Here is a 16,619-nt window from a genome sequence, read left to right as displayed (position 1 = left end):
GGTAACATGAGTGATTGACCTTGGATTGGACAAAACTCTTCACGAACTTCTCTTCTTTAGAACTCTAACTAAGGTCGGTTTTCTCAGACTCTGCTGCCTCTCACATTAACTGTTTTCAAAGGCCCCAAAAGGAGATCAATAGCGTTTTAGTGAGTGTTTGTTGAGGTTCGTGGCACAAAAGAATGATCAAGCTACCAGAAGGGTCATTAAACTACCTCTGCAAATGCCCAACACTCCTACGAAAGCCTTATCAAATTAACGTGTGTGCTTGAGCTCCGAAATTATTATGAATATGACCCTCAGATGCTTCCACTATTTCCAAAGGCCCCCAAAAAGCGTTCTAATGAGTGTTTGTATAAGTTCACGGCACAAGAGAACGATCATACTACCAGAAGGGTCATGAAACTACCTCTGCAAATGCCCAACACTCCTACGAAAGTCTTGTCAAATATATGAGCTTGGAAAATGTTTAAGAATGTGACCCTCAGACGCTTCCACTATTTCCAGAGGCCCATAAAATCGCGTTCTAATGAGTGTTTGTGTAGGGTCATAGTACAGAAGAATGATCATACTACCAGAAGGGTCATAAAACTACCTCTACAAATGCCCAACACTCCTACGACAGTCTTGTGAAAAAGGTGAGCTTGGAAGATATGTAAGAAAATGGACTTTATATTTTTTCCGCTGTGGTCAGGTAAGCCTAGGCCGTGTGTGTGTATGTGCGTGTGTGTATGTGTGTTAGTGTGTCACGGGGTAGCCTTGGCCCAGCGTCGCGGCGGCCGTGTGGGAAGCGGCGGTCACTGGGGTAAAAAGAAGAAAGGAAACGAGAGAGAAAACGGAGTGTGTGATCTCTACTGTAGCGAGACACGGCTGACGGACAGTGATGTAGAAAATGGAGTCTAGAATCTTTGCTATACCGACACGTGGCAATTAAACTACAGTGTCGGCGGTAACAGTTGCGAACTCCCATTGAAAAACACGGTGAAGGGGTCGCGACTCCATCCCCCATAAAACCTATACGCCCTCGCCCAGCCCCAAATGGTGAGCTGTTACGCCGACACTATAGATACCGTAACCTGTATAGCTGATATGAAAAAGTAAATACAGTTCTTGATCTCCACTTTAACGACACGACGAAAGGAAAATATGTCGTAATCTACAATGATGGTAAATGAATATGCTACTTTAATTAACCGTGTAGCAGCGACGGGCCAAATTTGTAGCTTTACCGTGTAGCAGCGACGGGCCAAATTTGTAGCTTTACCGTGTAGCAGCGACGGGCCAAATTTGTAGCTTTACCGTGTAGCAGGGACGGGCCAAATTTGTAGCTTTACCGTGTAGAAGCGACGGGCCAAATTTGTAGCTTTACCGTGTAGCAGCGACGGGCCAAATTTGTAGCTTTACCGTGTTGCAGCGACGGGCCAAATTTGTAGCTTTACCGTGTAGCAGCGACGGGCCAAATTTGTGCCATGATATCAACCCCCCAAAATAGATGATGCATAATCTGATCACAAATGCTTTGATATTATTATGAAATGTTTTGTGTGAGGGGTGATTTTTTCTCATTTTTCTAGCTTGGAGGGACCATTAAGAAACATGATCCCCGCTGCTACCGGGTTAAAGAAGAAAAGGCAATCCGTGACCTCTACTTTTAAAACGATAGAAAAGAAAGCACATGTCGAATAAACGTTAATAAACACGAAAAATACATGTTTCTCTGATTAAAGAAGAGAAAACCCAATCCTTAATCCCTTCTTCAACAACACCAGGCAAAGAACACATCCAATACGCTATGACAAAAATGATAAACTACCTTCCATTAACTCTCTCTCTCTTCCTTTCATGTCCGTTGATTTACACTTCTCAATTAACTGCTATTTACATCCGCTTGTTTATGAGTATGTTATCGATTCATTTATTAAGCTATTAGTAATGTGTAAATCATCTCAATGTCGTTACTGCTGGGATGGTGATGGAGGTGGTGGTGGTGGTGGTGGTATGGTTGGTGGTGATGGTCCTGGTAATGGTGGAAATATTGGTACTTGCATTTCTTTCCTCTCTCCTTTCTTTCCCCGCTTCTTTCTTTCCCCCTTCTATCTTTCCTCCCTTCTTTCTTTCCTCCCTTCTTTCTTCCCTCTCTCCTTTCTTTCCTCTCTTCTTTCTTTCCTCTCTTCTTTCTTTCTTCCTTTCTTTCCTCCCTTCCTCCCGTCACGGCCGCCGCCCATCAGATATTTCTTTCCGTTATCTTCGCTTCTCTCTTCTCATCTCTTCCCCCTCCTTCCTTCCTTCCTTGCGCCCCTCCCTCCCTCCCTTCCTTCCTCCAGCACCCTTCCTCCTACCTCACCTTTCCTCCTCCAGGTAAGTAGTATATCCGGTGCATCTCTCTCTCTCTCTCTCTCTCTCTCTCTCTCTCTCTCTCTCTCTCTCTCTCTCTCTCTCTCTCTCTCTCTCTCAAGTTTTTATTATATTCTTTTTTGTTATTTCCGTTTCCGATTGTTTGTCTTCTCTTTCCCTTGATGAGAAGCTTTCCTCCTCCTCCTCCTCCTCCTCCTCCTCCTCCTCCTCCTCCTCCTCCTCCTCTTGGTCCAGTTCGTTAAGACTTGGGTGGGGTCTCCTCTACATCCTCCTTCTTAACTCCTTACATCCTTTTTCCTTTCCTCCACCTGTTCTTCTTCTTCCTCTCTCCCTCTCTACCCCCCACCCCCTCTGTCTCTGTCTCCGTCTCTCTCTCTTTTAGTATAATTTTTATATTGTTTTTCATTTCTTGCGGTTTATTTTCTCTTGTTCTTCCTTTTTTCTCTTTAATTCTTACTTCCCTTTTTTCCTTTCCCTTCTTTTTTTTCACTTTTAACTTCTTTTTTTTTTCCTTTAGTCTGGCTCTCGTATTCCCTTCCTTTCCTTTTACCTTACTAGTTATCCTTCTCTCCTTCCTTCCTTCCATCATTTCCTATTTTCACCTTCCTTCTGTCTTTTTTATATTTCCTTCCTTCCTTCTTTCCCTACTAACTTTCTATCATGTATATTTCCTTCCATCCTTCCTTTCTTCTTCCTTTCATCCACTATTTCCTCTTTTCCTCAGTCTTTTTCATCCTCCTTTCTTCCTTTCCCATATCAAACTAGCTCACTTCTTTCCATCCCTTCGTCCTTCCTTCCGTCCATCCATCACGTCCATTTTATCTCCTTCCCTCATTTATCTCCCACGCAAACATTCCCGACAAACACCTTCCATTCATTCCTTCCTCTGGGGCGGTGCGTGGGAGGGAACACGGAGGAACGGACGCTCGCCACCACGCAGCCTCCCTCTCACCCTCTCGCCCTCCTTCCTTCCTCCCGCCGAGCCTTCACAGGAAGTCTTGGTTCGGAGGCGTCTGGGGGTCTTTGTCCACCTCACCCTTCACATCCTGCTTCCCTAGGGTGGCGCCTCCTCCTCTCATTCATTCCTCGGCCCCTACACAACATCCCTCGCATGCTGGAGATGTTTGAAGGACGCTCTGAATGGCTTTTTCATACGACGGTGGGAGTTTAGGCGTTTGTTTTTTCGTAAGGTCCTAATTGCACTTTGTTTTGCCTTTCCTATGCGAGAATTTACACAGTTTAGGTCTCAATAAGTTCTGAATACCTTTTCTATACAACGGTAAGGAGTTCTGGGCGTTCTGGTCTTTCGTAAGGTTCTAGTTACATGTTTTTTTTTACTTGGGATGAGATTTTGAAAGCTGGTTGGATGTCAGGTGAGAATTTGAAGAGTTTAGATCTCATTAGTCGGTAAATGTTCGGTGGTGGGAGTTCTGAATACCTTTTCTATACGATGGTGGAAAGTTTAATCGATCAGTTCTTCCATCAGGTTCTAATTGGGCTCTTGTTGCCATAGGGTGATCTTCTGCACTGTCTAGTTATGGATGGGGTGAGGATTTCAACAGCTAAGGTCTCATCAAGTTCTAAGTTCGTTTTCCTTGACTTAGAGGTGAGAACTTTCGCTAGGTGAGAACTTTCGCTGTTTAATTGTCCGCATCAAGTTCTATATTTTATTTTCAAAGTGGGGTAACAAATTGGGTTCTTCAATTGTCTCATCAAGTTCTAGATTCAATTCCTTAGTTTTAGGGTGAGAACTCTGCCCGTCTAAGAGACTAACCACATTCTACAGCCTTTTCCTTAGGTATGAGAGGCGAACTTGAGTCAGGTAAGAGTCCCATCGCGTTTTCCATTAGCTCCTCTTGATAAACTTGTCCTCACGACCAGGCGATGACAGACTCCTAACCAAACTCGACGTGAGGACACCGGACTCAGCGACTCTTGCATATAAAGGAAACAGAAGCTCAAGAGACAGCTGCTCGGCCTTCAAGAGAAATTATCCTCCCGCGCATGCTAATGGGTATAAGTATGCAGTCTGCGTTGCGGGAGATATATAGAATGGCTACAGCGTGACGGCGTAAAGTACCTCCATCTCATACGTCATGGTTTTAAGTGGCGGTAATGGTGTCTCGCCTCCATTGCCGTGATAAATGATGATGAGGATCTATAGCGGGGTGTTGACTTGCATCTCGGCGGCGTGGTGAGCTCTGGAGGGAGTAATGAGGGAAAGGAGTTGGAACGAGGTTCTCCAGTTCGTTTGGGGATGATATTTCGGACCTTCAGCATTGGTTGACTTCAATCTTTTGCGGTGTGTGAGTTTTTGAGCGAGTCCATCCAGTTCTAAGGGTCGTTTGGTCTTTTCCTAATAGCTGAGGTCTCTTTTGGGATGATATTTCGGACCTTTAGCATTGGGTTGACTTCAATCTTCGCGGTGTTGTGAGTTTTTGAGTAATGACGGAAAGGAGTTGGGGTGAAGCGAGTCCATCCAGTTTAAAAGCTCGTCTGGTCTTTTCCTGATAGCTGAGGGGTCGTATAGGATGATACTTCGAGCTTTTAGCATTGCGTTGACTTCAATCTTAGCGGCGTGGTGAGCTCCGGAGTGAGTCACGAGGGAAAGAAGTTGGTTTGAGGCGAGTCCATTCAGTTTTGAGGGTCATTTGGGCCTTTTCTAATGGTGTGTGTGTGGATGAGTGGCCTGAGTGTTCATTTAGCATAGCGTTGACTTCCATCTTCGCGGGGTTGTGAGCTCTCGGGTAAGTAATGACAGGAATGAGTTGGGTTAAGGCGAGTCCATCCAGTTTTCAGTGTCGTTTGGTTCTTTCCTAATGGTAAAAGTGTGGATGAGTCGTTTGAATGCTCCTTTAGGATAGCATTTTGGCACATAGTGAATTGCAGTGACTTCCATCTGGAGTGAATAATGACAAATACAAGTTGGGTTGAGAGTCGAGTCCATCCACTTCCGAGGGTCATTTGGTCATCTCCTAATGGTGTGTGTCCGTACGAGCGACTCTTGGGTTCATTAAAGATAATATTCTTCGCTTCACGGCAATCCGCAAACAGTTCATTAGAGTCCATTAGGTATGTACAGTAGTGATGAGCGGAACTTGGTGTTGAGAGGGTAATTAGGGGGTTTGATTAAAGAGAACCAGTTACAAGAGGAAGCGAGTGTGAGGCAACATTGTGGAGAACATTTATTTTTTTTCCTCTTCCTTTTCCTCCTCCTCTTCTTCCTGAACTCCATGCTGTGGCGCCGTTTAGAGGGAGAGGTAGCGCTTCCTATAATAAGGTGTACAGTGGTCCCCTATTACAGGTCTCCATAGCAGAGTTAACGGCCTCAGCTGATGATTAAAGGCAGTAGAAAGCGATATCTATTTCCTCTCCTCCTCCTCCTCTTCTGATCCTTCTCTTCCTCCTCCTCTTCCTCTTGTTTTCTTTCTGATTCTCACTCTTTTGCTCTTTCTTCACACCTCTCCTTCTCCTTTTCCTCTTCTATCTATTTCTCTCTCTTATGTTCGTTCTTCACCTCTCCTCCTCCTCCTTCTTTTCCCCTTCTTCCCTCTGATTCTTCGTCTTATTCTATTTCTTCTCTACATTCCCATATCCTTCTCTTCTATCTAATCCTTCCCTTTATACTTCTTTTTTTTCCTATCCTCCTCTTCCTCTTCCTCCTTCTGATCCTCTCTGTTATTCTCCTTCTTCACCTTCTAGTTAACTTTTTTTTGCCTTCTCTTAATTCTTCATCACCACCACCATCACCTCCATCACCACCAGAACCACTAATAGCACCTTCGCGGCAAGACAAGAACCAACCGCTATAAACCCTTGCAAGCTACTCAATGGGCAATACATCTAACCTAACCACACCACTCTCTCTCTCTCTCTCTCTCTCTCTCTCTCTCTCTCTCTCTCTCTCTCTCTTCTTAAATACACTAAACACACGACTATGAGCTACTTTTGCGACGATTACGAGCGCCATGGGAATGTGTGCAAATATCCCCCGCCCGAGGAGCCTCACCGCTTGTTACGGGCCCAATTAGAGGTTATTTTCCCTAACGACGTGTCATTACGCCTCATTCCCGGCAGACGTCACCAATCACCTGCTCGCTTTGGCTGGGGGAGGCGGGGCTCGAACCGGTGTCTGGGGGTAGGGGGTAGAGGATACCTGGGTCTAGTTTTTCTTCACTTTCGTATCCCCGACAATATGCGAGTACGCGAGTCGAAATGAGGCGATTATAGATGTAAATGTTGATTATTTAAGCTCCCAGATGCAAGTAAATGGGGCGGTCTTGTGGGTGAGCTGAAGGGGGAAAGGGAGGAGCATGGGAGGGTGAGGTGAGGAGAAGGTGAGGAGAGGGGTGGAAGGGGTGCTAGGGAGGGGCATGGGTGGGTGAGGTAAGGGGTGTGAGGAAGGGACATGGCAGGGTATGAAGGGTTAGGGAAGAGATCGTAAGAGTGAGGGGAGTAAGGGAAGGGAGATGGGAGGGTGGGTAAGGAAGGTGAGGGGAGAGAGGGTGAGGATGGTAGGGGGGTTGAGCTGAGGGGTGGATGAGGTGAAGGGTGGAAGGGGAGGAGGAGGAGAAGGTAAGGAGGGTGAGGGGAGTGGAACAGGGTAAGGGGTGAAGGAATGGATGAGGGAAGTGGATCAGGGTAAGGAGTTAAGGGATGGGTGAGGGGAGAGTGGACAAGGAGGATGAGAGGAGTGGAACAGGGTAAGGGGTGAAGGAATAGATGAGGGAAGTGGATCAGGGTAAGGGGTTAAGGGATGGGTGAGGGAGAGGGGACAAGGAGGGTGAGGATTTGAACACGGTAAGAGGTAGAGGAGGAGGTGAGGGAGAACATGAGGGTGGTCAGGGAGGAAGAAGAAGAGTGTAACTGTCTCGTAACACTTGAAGGAAACGCATGAAAGAAATATATTAAGCACTGAACGAAACATAGGAGCATAAAAGTGAATATAAACGATGATAAATGAAACTCGTGTATTATAGCGAAACTACAGTGTGCAGATGTGTATTAAATTATGTAATGAGCGAAACTTTGGGCGTATAAGTGCGTAAAGCAGCTGTCGTGTTGCTAAAATTATCCAGGAAACACACACACACACACACACACACACACACACACACACACACACACACACACACACACACACGTAACATATACCAAAAAGTCAAAAATTCTCCACACAATCCCATTTTATCGTATATTATCATCAGTAAACATCACACAAACAACAGCAACAACAACAAAAATAAAACACGATATATCCAAACACGAATAATTAAACACATACAGAAACATACGTCTAAATATTAACACAAACAATTAAAAAAGGTCGTGATAATTAGTGAATGCTTTCAAAATCTACATATTTCCAAAGCATCAAAACACACATTAATATAGAGCTTAAAAGTGAAAAAAATTGACGTTGTAGATGAGTTACGTTATAAATTAGTGTGTTATTACGTATATCAGACCCATATCCTTAAACATATCGGAGCTTATACCCCCACATTGAATAAGGCTTTCGTAGAGGCAATGTTAGTATATCCATGGGTAGTTTTATAAGCCTAGAGATAGTCTGACAAGGCCCTCTGTACCATGGACGGGAAAAATCACCCATGAAAACTAGGCAACCTCTTTTTTATGCCCTTGAACTGACTCCTCTGCTGTAAAAAAAAGAAAAAGGCTAATCTTCTCTGTGGCCTTGGGAAGCAGTCGTGGTGATAGCCCGATACGTTTCAGAATACGGGCCTTTGACTCAGGTGGGTAAGGGGTGAGAAATACAGGTAAAGAGTCACACTTACTGCCTCCTCGTCCTCTGTACCCAGCATCCTCTGCCTCACCTGTGGACGGAACGGGACGCATTAATAACATACATCAGGGACTTCAGGTGTTGAGCTTCTTATAATGCAAATAGGGATGATCTTGCTTCCGTCTATCTGTCTGTGTGTTTGTGTGAGTGTATGTGTATCTCTCTCTCTCTCTCTCTCTCATATACACACACGTTTTGCAAAAGGAATAATAAAAATACAAAAAAAATTATCGTCACCAGGAATGAGAAAAATGAGAAAAAAAAGATTGGTACTTATTCTGACGTTGAAATCTCCGGTATTTTTTTGTTGGCGGCGGCGGTGGTGGTGGTGTTGGTAGTGGTGGTGGTGGTGGTGGTGGTAAGTGGTGTAGATTAGTGGTGTCTCTTCAGTAGATACTTACACTATTCTTTACGCTAATCACATCCATGAAGAACGTTATAGACGACGATAATGGAAAAAAAAAAAAATCTGATATTTCTACTTTGGTCTGTATCTCCATCTGTCTCCTTTTTCTCTCTTCTCTTCTCTTCTCTTCTCTCTCTCTCTCTCTCTCTCTCTCTCTCTCTCTCTCTCTCTCTCTCTCTCTCTCTCTCTCTCTCTCTGACTCCGTTTCCGTCCTGATCTTAGAAGAGGAAGCTACGTCTCTCTCTCTCTCTCTCTCTCTCTCATTCCATCCGGCTGAGGGAGGGAGGAAAGGAGGGAGGGAGGAAGGGTGGAGGGAGGGAGGGAGAGAGGAAGAAAGGCAGGAAGGGAGGAAGCGAGGAAAAGAGGAAGGAAAACTAAATTAAAAACTTACATGAAAAAGAGAAAAATGCCGAGAGGAAGGAAAGGAAGGAAAGGTACCTCCAATTTCGACGTCAGCTATTACACGAAGTACAAAGTGACTCAAAACGCAGTACATGACATCTTACAACGCACAGGGAGTTTTATCGTTAATATGACATCGAGAATCGGTTTGGTAAGCAGTGGAATTATCAAAAAGGTTCCAAACTCTATTCTTTTTTCTTCATTTCTACTTTATACGAGATGTTATTTTCATATATTTTTCATAGAAGACTTTATACAAGATTTTCTTCAAGATTTTATCCGGAGGGGAATTATCAAAAAAGGTTCCAAACTCTATTCTTTTTCCTTCATTTTTACTTTATAAGAGATGTTATTTTCATATCTTTTCCATACAAGACTTTATACAAGATTTTCTTCAAGATTTTGTCCGGAGTGGAATTATCAAAAAAGGTTCTTTTTCCTTCATTTCTATTTTATACGAGATGTTATTTGCGTATCTTTTTCATACAAGACTTAATACAAGATTTTCTTCAAGATTTTATGCAAGAATTTTACTTTATATAAACTGTGGTGATTATCTGTGATGTTAAGTGTCTATTCTAGCTACACACAATCAATTTAAACGTCCTTTTGATAACACGTATGGATTTAACACTCGGCTGAGCTGCTTAAGGCGTTTCAAAGTTTTTTTCTTCTATTTTATCGAATGAAATTGTATCGTGACAAGACGGAAGCATGAATGAGAGGTGATGGCTGACAGGGGGATCAGGATGCAGGGAAGGAAGGGTGAGAGTGATACCGTAGAATGAAATGGAGGAGGAGGAGGGGAGAGAGGAGGGCGGGTGCGAGAACCACAGAGGAGGAAGGACGGAGTGGGAGGAAAGGAGAGGAGGAGGGAGGGGAAGAGGAAGGATGATCGGAAGGAGAGAGGGTGGGAAGGGATTAAACTCCTATCCCTTGCCCCTCTTCCTCCTCCTCCTCCTCCTCTTCCTAGGCGTCCGGATAACAGGAGTGGATGTGGGAGGAGAGTAATGTTGTTCCGGGGAGGAGGAGGAGGAAGAGGAGGAGGAGGAGGAAGAGGAGAGAGGGAGGAGGAGGAGGATCATCTCAGCCAATCCCCTTCCCTTCCCTTCCCTCTTTCCCCCTTTAACTCTTTAAAAGGAAGGGGAATTAACTAAGGTAGAGGAATGATTGAAATGGAATGGAAATGTATTGATAAGGGTGAAATGGTAAGTATGATCATATTACTTTTATTATTATTATTATCATTATTATTATTACTATTATTACGAGTTTTATTTCTACCTTCACCTTAATTGCTTTTTCTATGGTTCAATTATTATTTTTATTATTATTAATTTTTTTCTATGACATTTAATTTTTGCGTCTTGTGGTACCATCAGATTTCTATTCTTTTCTTCTTCATCTTCCTTTTTTTCTTCCGCCTTCAGAAAGATAAATATGGTTTGGTCATTTTTCTTCTTATTTTTCTATCACACGTTCCAATTCTGTGTCTTGTAGTACCATCAATATCAGTTTCTTTTCTCGTTTCCTTATTTTCCTTCACCTTTACTGAGCTAAGTATGGTAAGGTTAGTATTATCATTATTTTCTTCTTCTTCCCCCTATTCTTATTATTGTTTTCTCTTACAAGCTCCAATTTTGTGTCTTGTATACCATCAATCTCATCTCCTTGTCTTCTGTTCCCTTTTCTCTCCTCCTTAACACCTCACGTCTCCTCGGTTCCTTCCCTCAACGTAAACACAAACAACTTTCTTCTTCTATAGACACCTTGATCTCTATCCCTTTCTTTCCCTTTCTTTCTCCCTATACATTTCCCTCCCTTACTTCCTCTATGCCTCCCTCCCTACCCCCTTACCCCAGCTGATCCCTTTATCCAACCCTCCCTTTTCTCTCTCCCTTTCTCTTTCTCTCTCTTTTATCTTTTCCTCTCTTCCTCTCTCTATTTTCTCTTCCTTTTCACTCCCCTTCTTCGGTCCTCTCTCTCTCTCTCTCTCTCTCTCTCTCACCGGAAAGTTTCAAGGATGGGCGGAAATAGGTACGAGAGAGAGAGAGAGAGAGAGAGAGAGAGAGAGAGAGAGAGAGAGAGAGAGAGAGAGAGAGAGAGAGAGAGAGAGAGAGAGAGAGAGAACGAGAGCGAGCGAGCAAGCGAGCAAGCGAGAGAGAACGAGAGCGAGCGAGCGAGCGAGCGAGAGTAAGCAAGTGAGAAAGAGACACATAAATACAGACAGATAGAGAGAGGCAATAAATCAAGGAGAGGTAAGGGAGTCGGTGATAAATTAGAAGCAAATGACAGAGAGAAAGAGGAGAACAAGAGGAAAGAGGAGACGGTGAGGTGAAGGAAATGGAGATAGATGGCAGATAATTCTTACTCTTGGGTGATTCTTTAAATGCTCCTCGTCTGCTTTCTATTTCTGATATATGATTCTACTGGTCTCATTCATTCTCGTCTTGTCTCGTCTCGTCTCGTCTCTCTCTCTCTCTTCTATCTATCTATCTATCTACCTTTCCAGACTCAAGTCATGATATAGGAGGAAGGGAAGGAGAGAAATGAAGGAAGGAAGGAAGGAAGGAAAGAAGGAGGAAAGGAAGGAAGGATGGAAGGGAAGAAGGAAGGAAGGAAGAAAGAAAGGAAAGAAAGGAACATCACTCACTCACACTTATACACATTCACATTCACACACGCACACACACACACACTCACACACACACACACACACACACACACTCACACACACACACACACACACACACACACCAAGGCGCCCACCGACTAATTATAATCGCTCTTCCTCTTCCTCTTCCACTCATTCAGTTCAACGCTCCCACACTCTTGTGAATGGAAGGGCAGGTAAGGGTTGGGAGTGAGGGGAGGAGGAGGAGGACTTAACTTGATAAGGAAGGAAGGAAGGAAGAGAGGGAGGGGGAGAGAAAGGGAAGGAAGGGTAAAGGGATGGCTATTTTAAAACCCACTACATGACTGACTGAAGGAAAGACTGAGGGAAAGGAAAGAAAGGAGGGGAAACTGAGGGAAAAAAGGAGTGGGATGAAGAGAGGAAATACCATTCAAATACTCACCTTATGAATGAATTAGTGAACATATGAATGAATGAGTAATTGCAGATGTGAGTGAATGTGGGTAGGAAAGGAGGAAGGGAGGTAGAAAGACAGAGAGATATAAAGAGGAGGAGAAGGGAAAAGATAAAGGAGGGGGAGTAGGAAGAAGGAGGAAAGATTAATTTAAAAACCCACCTAATGAATGAAGGAGTGAGCGAAAGATAGAAGGAAAGAAAAAGAAAAAACAATAAAGAAGGGAGAGGAGAGAGGAAGGGAGAGAGCTCGAAAGGAAAGTAACCGGGAAAAGAAAGAGGGGAAGAGGGGGGAAGAGTGGGGGAAGAGGAGGGTAAAAGGGGGGGAGGGTAGGAGGAGCCGGGTGGAAGAGCGCCATTTTAAAGCCCAGCACATTCGGAAGTAGAGGCAAAAAGTGAGGATAAAAAGATGATATTAAGACACGGATATCCTCTTTCTGGTTGGGTGTCATGCGCATGTCCGGTGAGGCGAGGGTGGAGGACTGGGTGCCGAGGTGGTGGTGGTGGTGGTGGTGGTGGGTGGGTGGTGGTGGTGGATGGGCGAGGGAAGGATGCTAGTGGTGGTGATAGTGGAGGGGGTAGGATTGTGGTGTGGGTGGAGGTGATGATGGGGGAGAGGGAAGCTATTGGTGATGATGGAAGGGGTAGGATGCTGGTGGTGGTGGTGGTGGTGATGGAGAAGAGGGGAGGTGATGAGGGGTGGAGAGAGGTAACCAGCATGAATAAGGAAGGGAAAGACAGACAAGGAGGAAAGGGAGGAAGGAACGCAGAGGACTAAGGTAAGGAAAAGTAAGGTAAGGTAAGGTAAGGTAAGGTAAGGAAAGTTAAGTTAAGGTATGGTAAGGTAAGGTAAGGTAAGGTAAGGCAAGGCAAGGTAAGGTAAGGTAAGGTAAGGTAAGGTAAGGTAAGATAAGATAAGGTAAGGTAAGGAGGATAGGGAGAAAGGGGAAGAGTATGTTAAGGAAGCAGGTGAAGCATCATATACTCAGCAGGCATTGAAGGTATATCTGCTAAGGAGCCAGAAAAGAGAAAGCAGAAGAAGCAGAAAGGAACCAATGGGACCCTTTATAGTCAGCAGGAAGGGAGGAAGGGAGAGGAATAGAGGGAGAGAAGGAAGGGAGAGAGACCGGGAAAAAAGAGGGGATAGGATGGTAAGGAAGAGGGAAAGGGAGATAAAGGAAAGGGAGAGGCAGAGAAGGGAAAGAATAGAGGAAGAAAGAGAGGAAGGAAGGGAGAGAAAGGCGAGGGAGACTTTGGTAGGGAAGGAAGGATGAATGGAGAAGACAGGAGGAAGGGAGAGAAAGGAAGGGGAGAGACAGAGAATGGAAAGAATAGAGGAAGGAAGAGAGGAAGGAAGGGAGAGAAAAGCGAGGGAGACTTTGGTAGGGGAAGGAAGGATGAATGAAGAAGACAGGAGGAGGAAGGGAGAGAAAGGAAGGGGAGAGAGACTGGAGGGAGAGAGGTGAAGGGAAAGGAAGGACTAAACCTGATAGGATTAGTGGTGAGATTTCCGGCCGTGATGTGATGACCAGTGACGAGGAGGAGGAGGAAGAGGAGGAGGAGGAGGAGGAGGGGGAGGAAGAGGAGGGGGAAGAAGAATACGAGTAGAAAGTAGGGAAAGAATAGGAGGAGGAGGAAGAGGTAAGGAATAAATGATAACAATAATAATAATATGAAAAACAAAACAAGGAGGAGGAGGAGGAGGAGGAGGAGGAGGAGGAGACAGAGGAGAGTAGGAGAAGATGGGGAAAGAAAACGTGAATGAGGAGGAGGAGGAGGAGGAGGAGGAGATAAGGAAGAAATAGTAATATGAGGAATAAGAAATGCAAAACAAGGACGTAAACAATAACAAAAGGAAGAAAAATACGAAAAAAATCACCAATGAGAAGACAACAGCATCAAATCCTAAACAAACCCCCAAACAATCCCTCAAAAACAAGATCCAACTCCCTAAGAACTTTTTTAATGTCAGCGAGTAGCGGGCTTTTTTTTTTTATTGTTGTTTCCTTTTTTTGTGCCCTTGTGCTGTCTCCTTTGCTGTAAAAAAAAAAAAAAAAAAAAAAAAAAAACACATCAGACCTCACACACCACACCTGAGGAAGGAAGGAGAGAGAGACACAGGTAACAGGTAACAGCACATGAAAAAAGAGACCCAGCAGGGGAGGGAGGAGGAGGAGGAGCCAGCGGAAGGGAGGCGGAAGGGCTGGACCACAGGATCGAAGTGACGTCAGGCGTAACCGTGCGCAAAAAGCCTGCGTAGGGGTGAGTCAGGACGCCCATGCCACCCCCGCTCAGCCGCCCTCCTGCCACCAGCCTCCACGGGGGACACAAAACGAGGAATGCTGAGGCGGGGACACGGGGGAGGTAAGTGATGGCATGGGTTCACGAAAGGCAGCATGGGTTCACGAAAGATAGGTGCATGGGTTCACGAAAGGTAGGTCAGCATGGGTTCACGAAAGGTAGGTTAGCATGGGTTCACGAAAGGTAGGTTATGTCTCACCAATCTCTTGTCCTTCTTATGTTCTTATGTAGGGTGAGATGGTCTTTGGAGGGCTGGTGAATCTTACGTCATTAAAAAATTGTGTTGTTTTTGCTGTTTAATGGTAGTTAGATGATAGAGAAGTTATCCCATGCCTCAACTGGACTGGACTGAGGGTCAAGGAAGAGACGCTGGGATTAAGTGGGAAGACAGGAGAGCGAGGCTTTGGTAGGAGCCGCTTGTAACCTAATTGTCCTATCAAAGTTTGGCCAAGCAGGGTCCCGCAAACTGCATTACTGGACAAGGGGCTGAGGCGGCGGCGGGCGAGTGTAATACAGGTTGATAAGGAGGAAGGGAAGGAAGAAGGAAGATGGAAGGAAGGAGATGGTTTGGAAGAAGTGAATGAATGAAGGATGAGAGGAAGATACTGACACAGGTGGATAGGAAGGAAGGAGGGAAGGAAGGAAGGAAGGAAGGAAGGAAGGAAGGAAGGATGGAGGTAATATTTTCTTTAGTTCCTTTTTAGTACTTCTTCCCTTCTCTTCTTCCCTTCATTTTTCAAACACCTCTCTTCCCTCTCCTCCTCCTCATCACATCCTTTTCTTCCTCCTCCTCCTCCTCTATCTCCACATTCTTCTCTTCCTTCGTTTCTCAAATCCTCTTTCTTCTCCTTCTTCCCCTCTCCTCCTCTCTTCCCTCATCCTTCTCCTCCTAACCTATATCTCCTCCCTTTCTAACCAAACCACAGCGCTTCCACCCGCCTTCGTTCCACCACGCTCCCTTCTCTCCGCAGCAGTTCCACACTCTTGTTCCCTCCTTGGCGACGCCCAGCAAGACCTACTGATCCACCTTAGGGAATGTGGGTCACCGGGACTAACTCACTGCCCTCGACTGCCTACACGGACATACTTGAGGGAAGGGAAAGTCATGGAGGTGCTTGAAAAGGGAAGAGAAAGAGGCTGAGGAAACAGAGACAGACAGAGAGATCTAATTTAGTGGATCTGAGACGGGACGGGATGAAAACAGAACCGGATATATAGAAATGGAAGGTGGAGTGCATGAAATGTATATATAAGAGAAGGACTGAATGAAAGAAGGAAAAAAGAAAGTGAGGCTGATGGAGCGAGACTGAGACGGAAACAGATCTAATTTTGTGGATCTGGGATGTTAAAAAAATGTACTGGAAATAGAGGAAAGGAAGGTTGAAAGAAAGAAAGAAAGAAAGAAGGTGAGGCTGAGGAAGCGAGACCAGAGACCGAGATAGAGACCTTATTTGATGGTTTCGAGATGGGATGAAAAAAAAATATCGAAAATAAAGGGAAAAAAAGTATTAAAAAACAATAGTAATTTTCTTTATCACGAGGAGATTGTTAATTCTTTAGCTGAAGATAGATAGATAGATAGATAGATAGATAGATAGATGGATAGATAGATAGATAGATATAGAGTAGAGTTTCTCATTACTTGATATTCGTTTGCAAATTCTTAAATAATAATAACAACAATAATAATGATAACAATGATGATGATGATGATAAGGAGACTCGTGATGGTGATGACGATAATGACGATGATGGAGAAAGAGAGAAAGAGAGAGAGAGAGAGGAGGAGGGAAAGAGGGAGGGAGGGAGAGAAATAGCACTGGGTGAGGTTGAGTACTTTGCAACTTCCGTCAGAATGATGATATCCGGTACCCAGGTCTCTCTCCTTCTCTCCCTCTCCCTCTCTCTTTATCTCTCCCTCCCTTTCTTGTTCCTTCCGTCCTTCCTTCCGGCACTCATCAGCAGCTCCAGCACACGCCCTTCATTCACTGCTCTCTGTTTCCGTCTCCTAACCCGATACACTTTCCGCCAATCTTCAGTTCTTTGACTCCGCTCCGGGTTAGCGCAAAATAGGAGGAGTTAGTTTTTGCATAAGTGGATATAGTCTACTTCCTTCCTTCCTGCCGACGCCTTGCCACCACTACCGCTGCTACTACATCCACCCTCACACGCTTCATACTTTCCTTCCTTCCTTCCTTCCTGTTTTGCTTTTCTTCCTTCCTTTCTTTCTTCTTTCCGACACCTCGCCACCTCTGCTACAT

General features: G+C 44.8%; 1 protein-coding gene across 9 annotated transcripts in view; it reads right to left on the bottom strand.

Moving 5' to 3' along the window:
* The window catches only part of LOC127002195 (homeobox protein prospero-like), a 233,811-nt gene extending 225,622 nt beyond the window's left edge, over positions 1 to 8,189 (bottom strand). For all 9 annotated transcript variants that reach the window (XM_050867885.1, XM_050867886.1, XM_050867887.1 and 6 more), the window contains exon 1: positions 8,154 to 8,189. In XM_050867885.1, the coding sequence (XP_050723842.1) occupies positions 8,154 to 8,180 (27 nt within the window). In that variant the 5' untranslated portion in view covers positions 8,181 to 8,189. The remainder of the gene's footprint in view (positions 1 to 8,153) is intronic.
* Between the last annotated feature and the right edge of the window lie 8,430 nt (positions 8,190 to 16,619).

Source organism: Eriocheir sinensis, chromosome 22, assembly GCF_024679095.1.
Source record: "Eriocheir sinensis breed Jianghai 21 chromosome 22, ASM2467909v1, whole genome shotgun sequence".
Lineage (NCBI taxonomy): Eukaryota > Metazoa > Arthropoda > Malacostraca > Decapoda > Varunidae > Eriocheir > Eriocheir sinensis.
The sequence above is the reverse complement of the archived record's forward strand: the minus strand, read 5'-3'. Positions and strand labels throughout refer to the sequence as shown.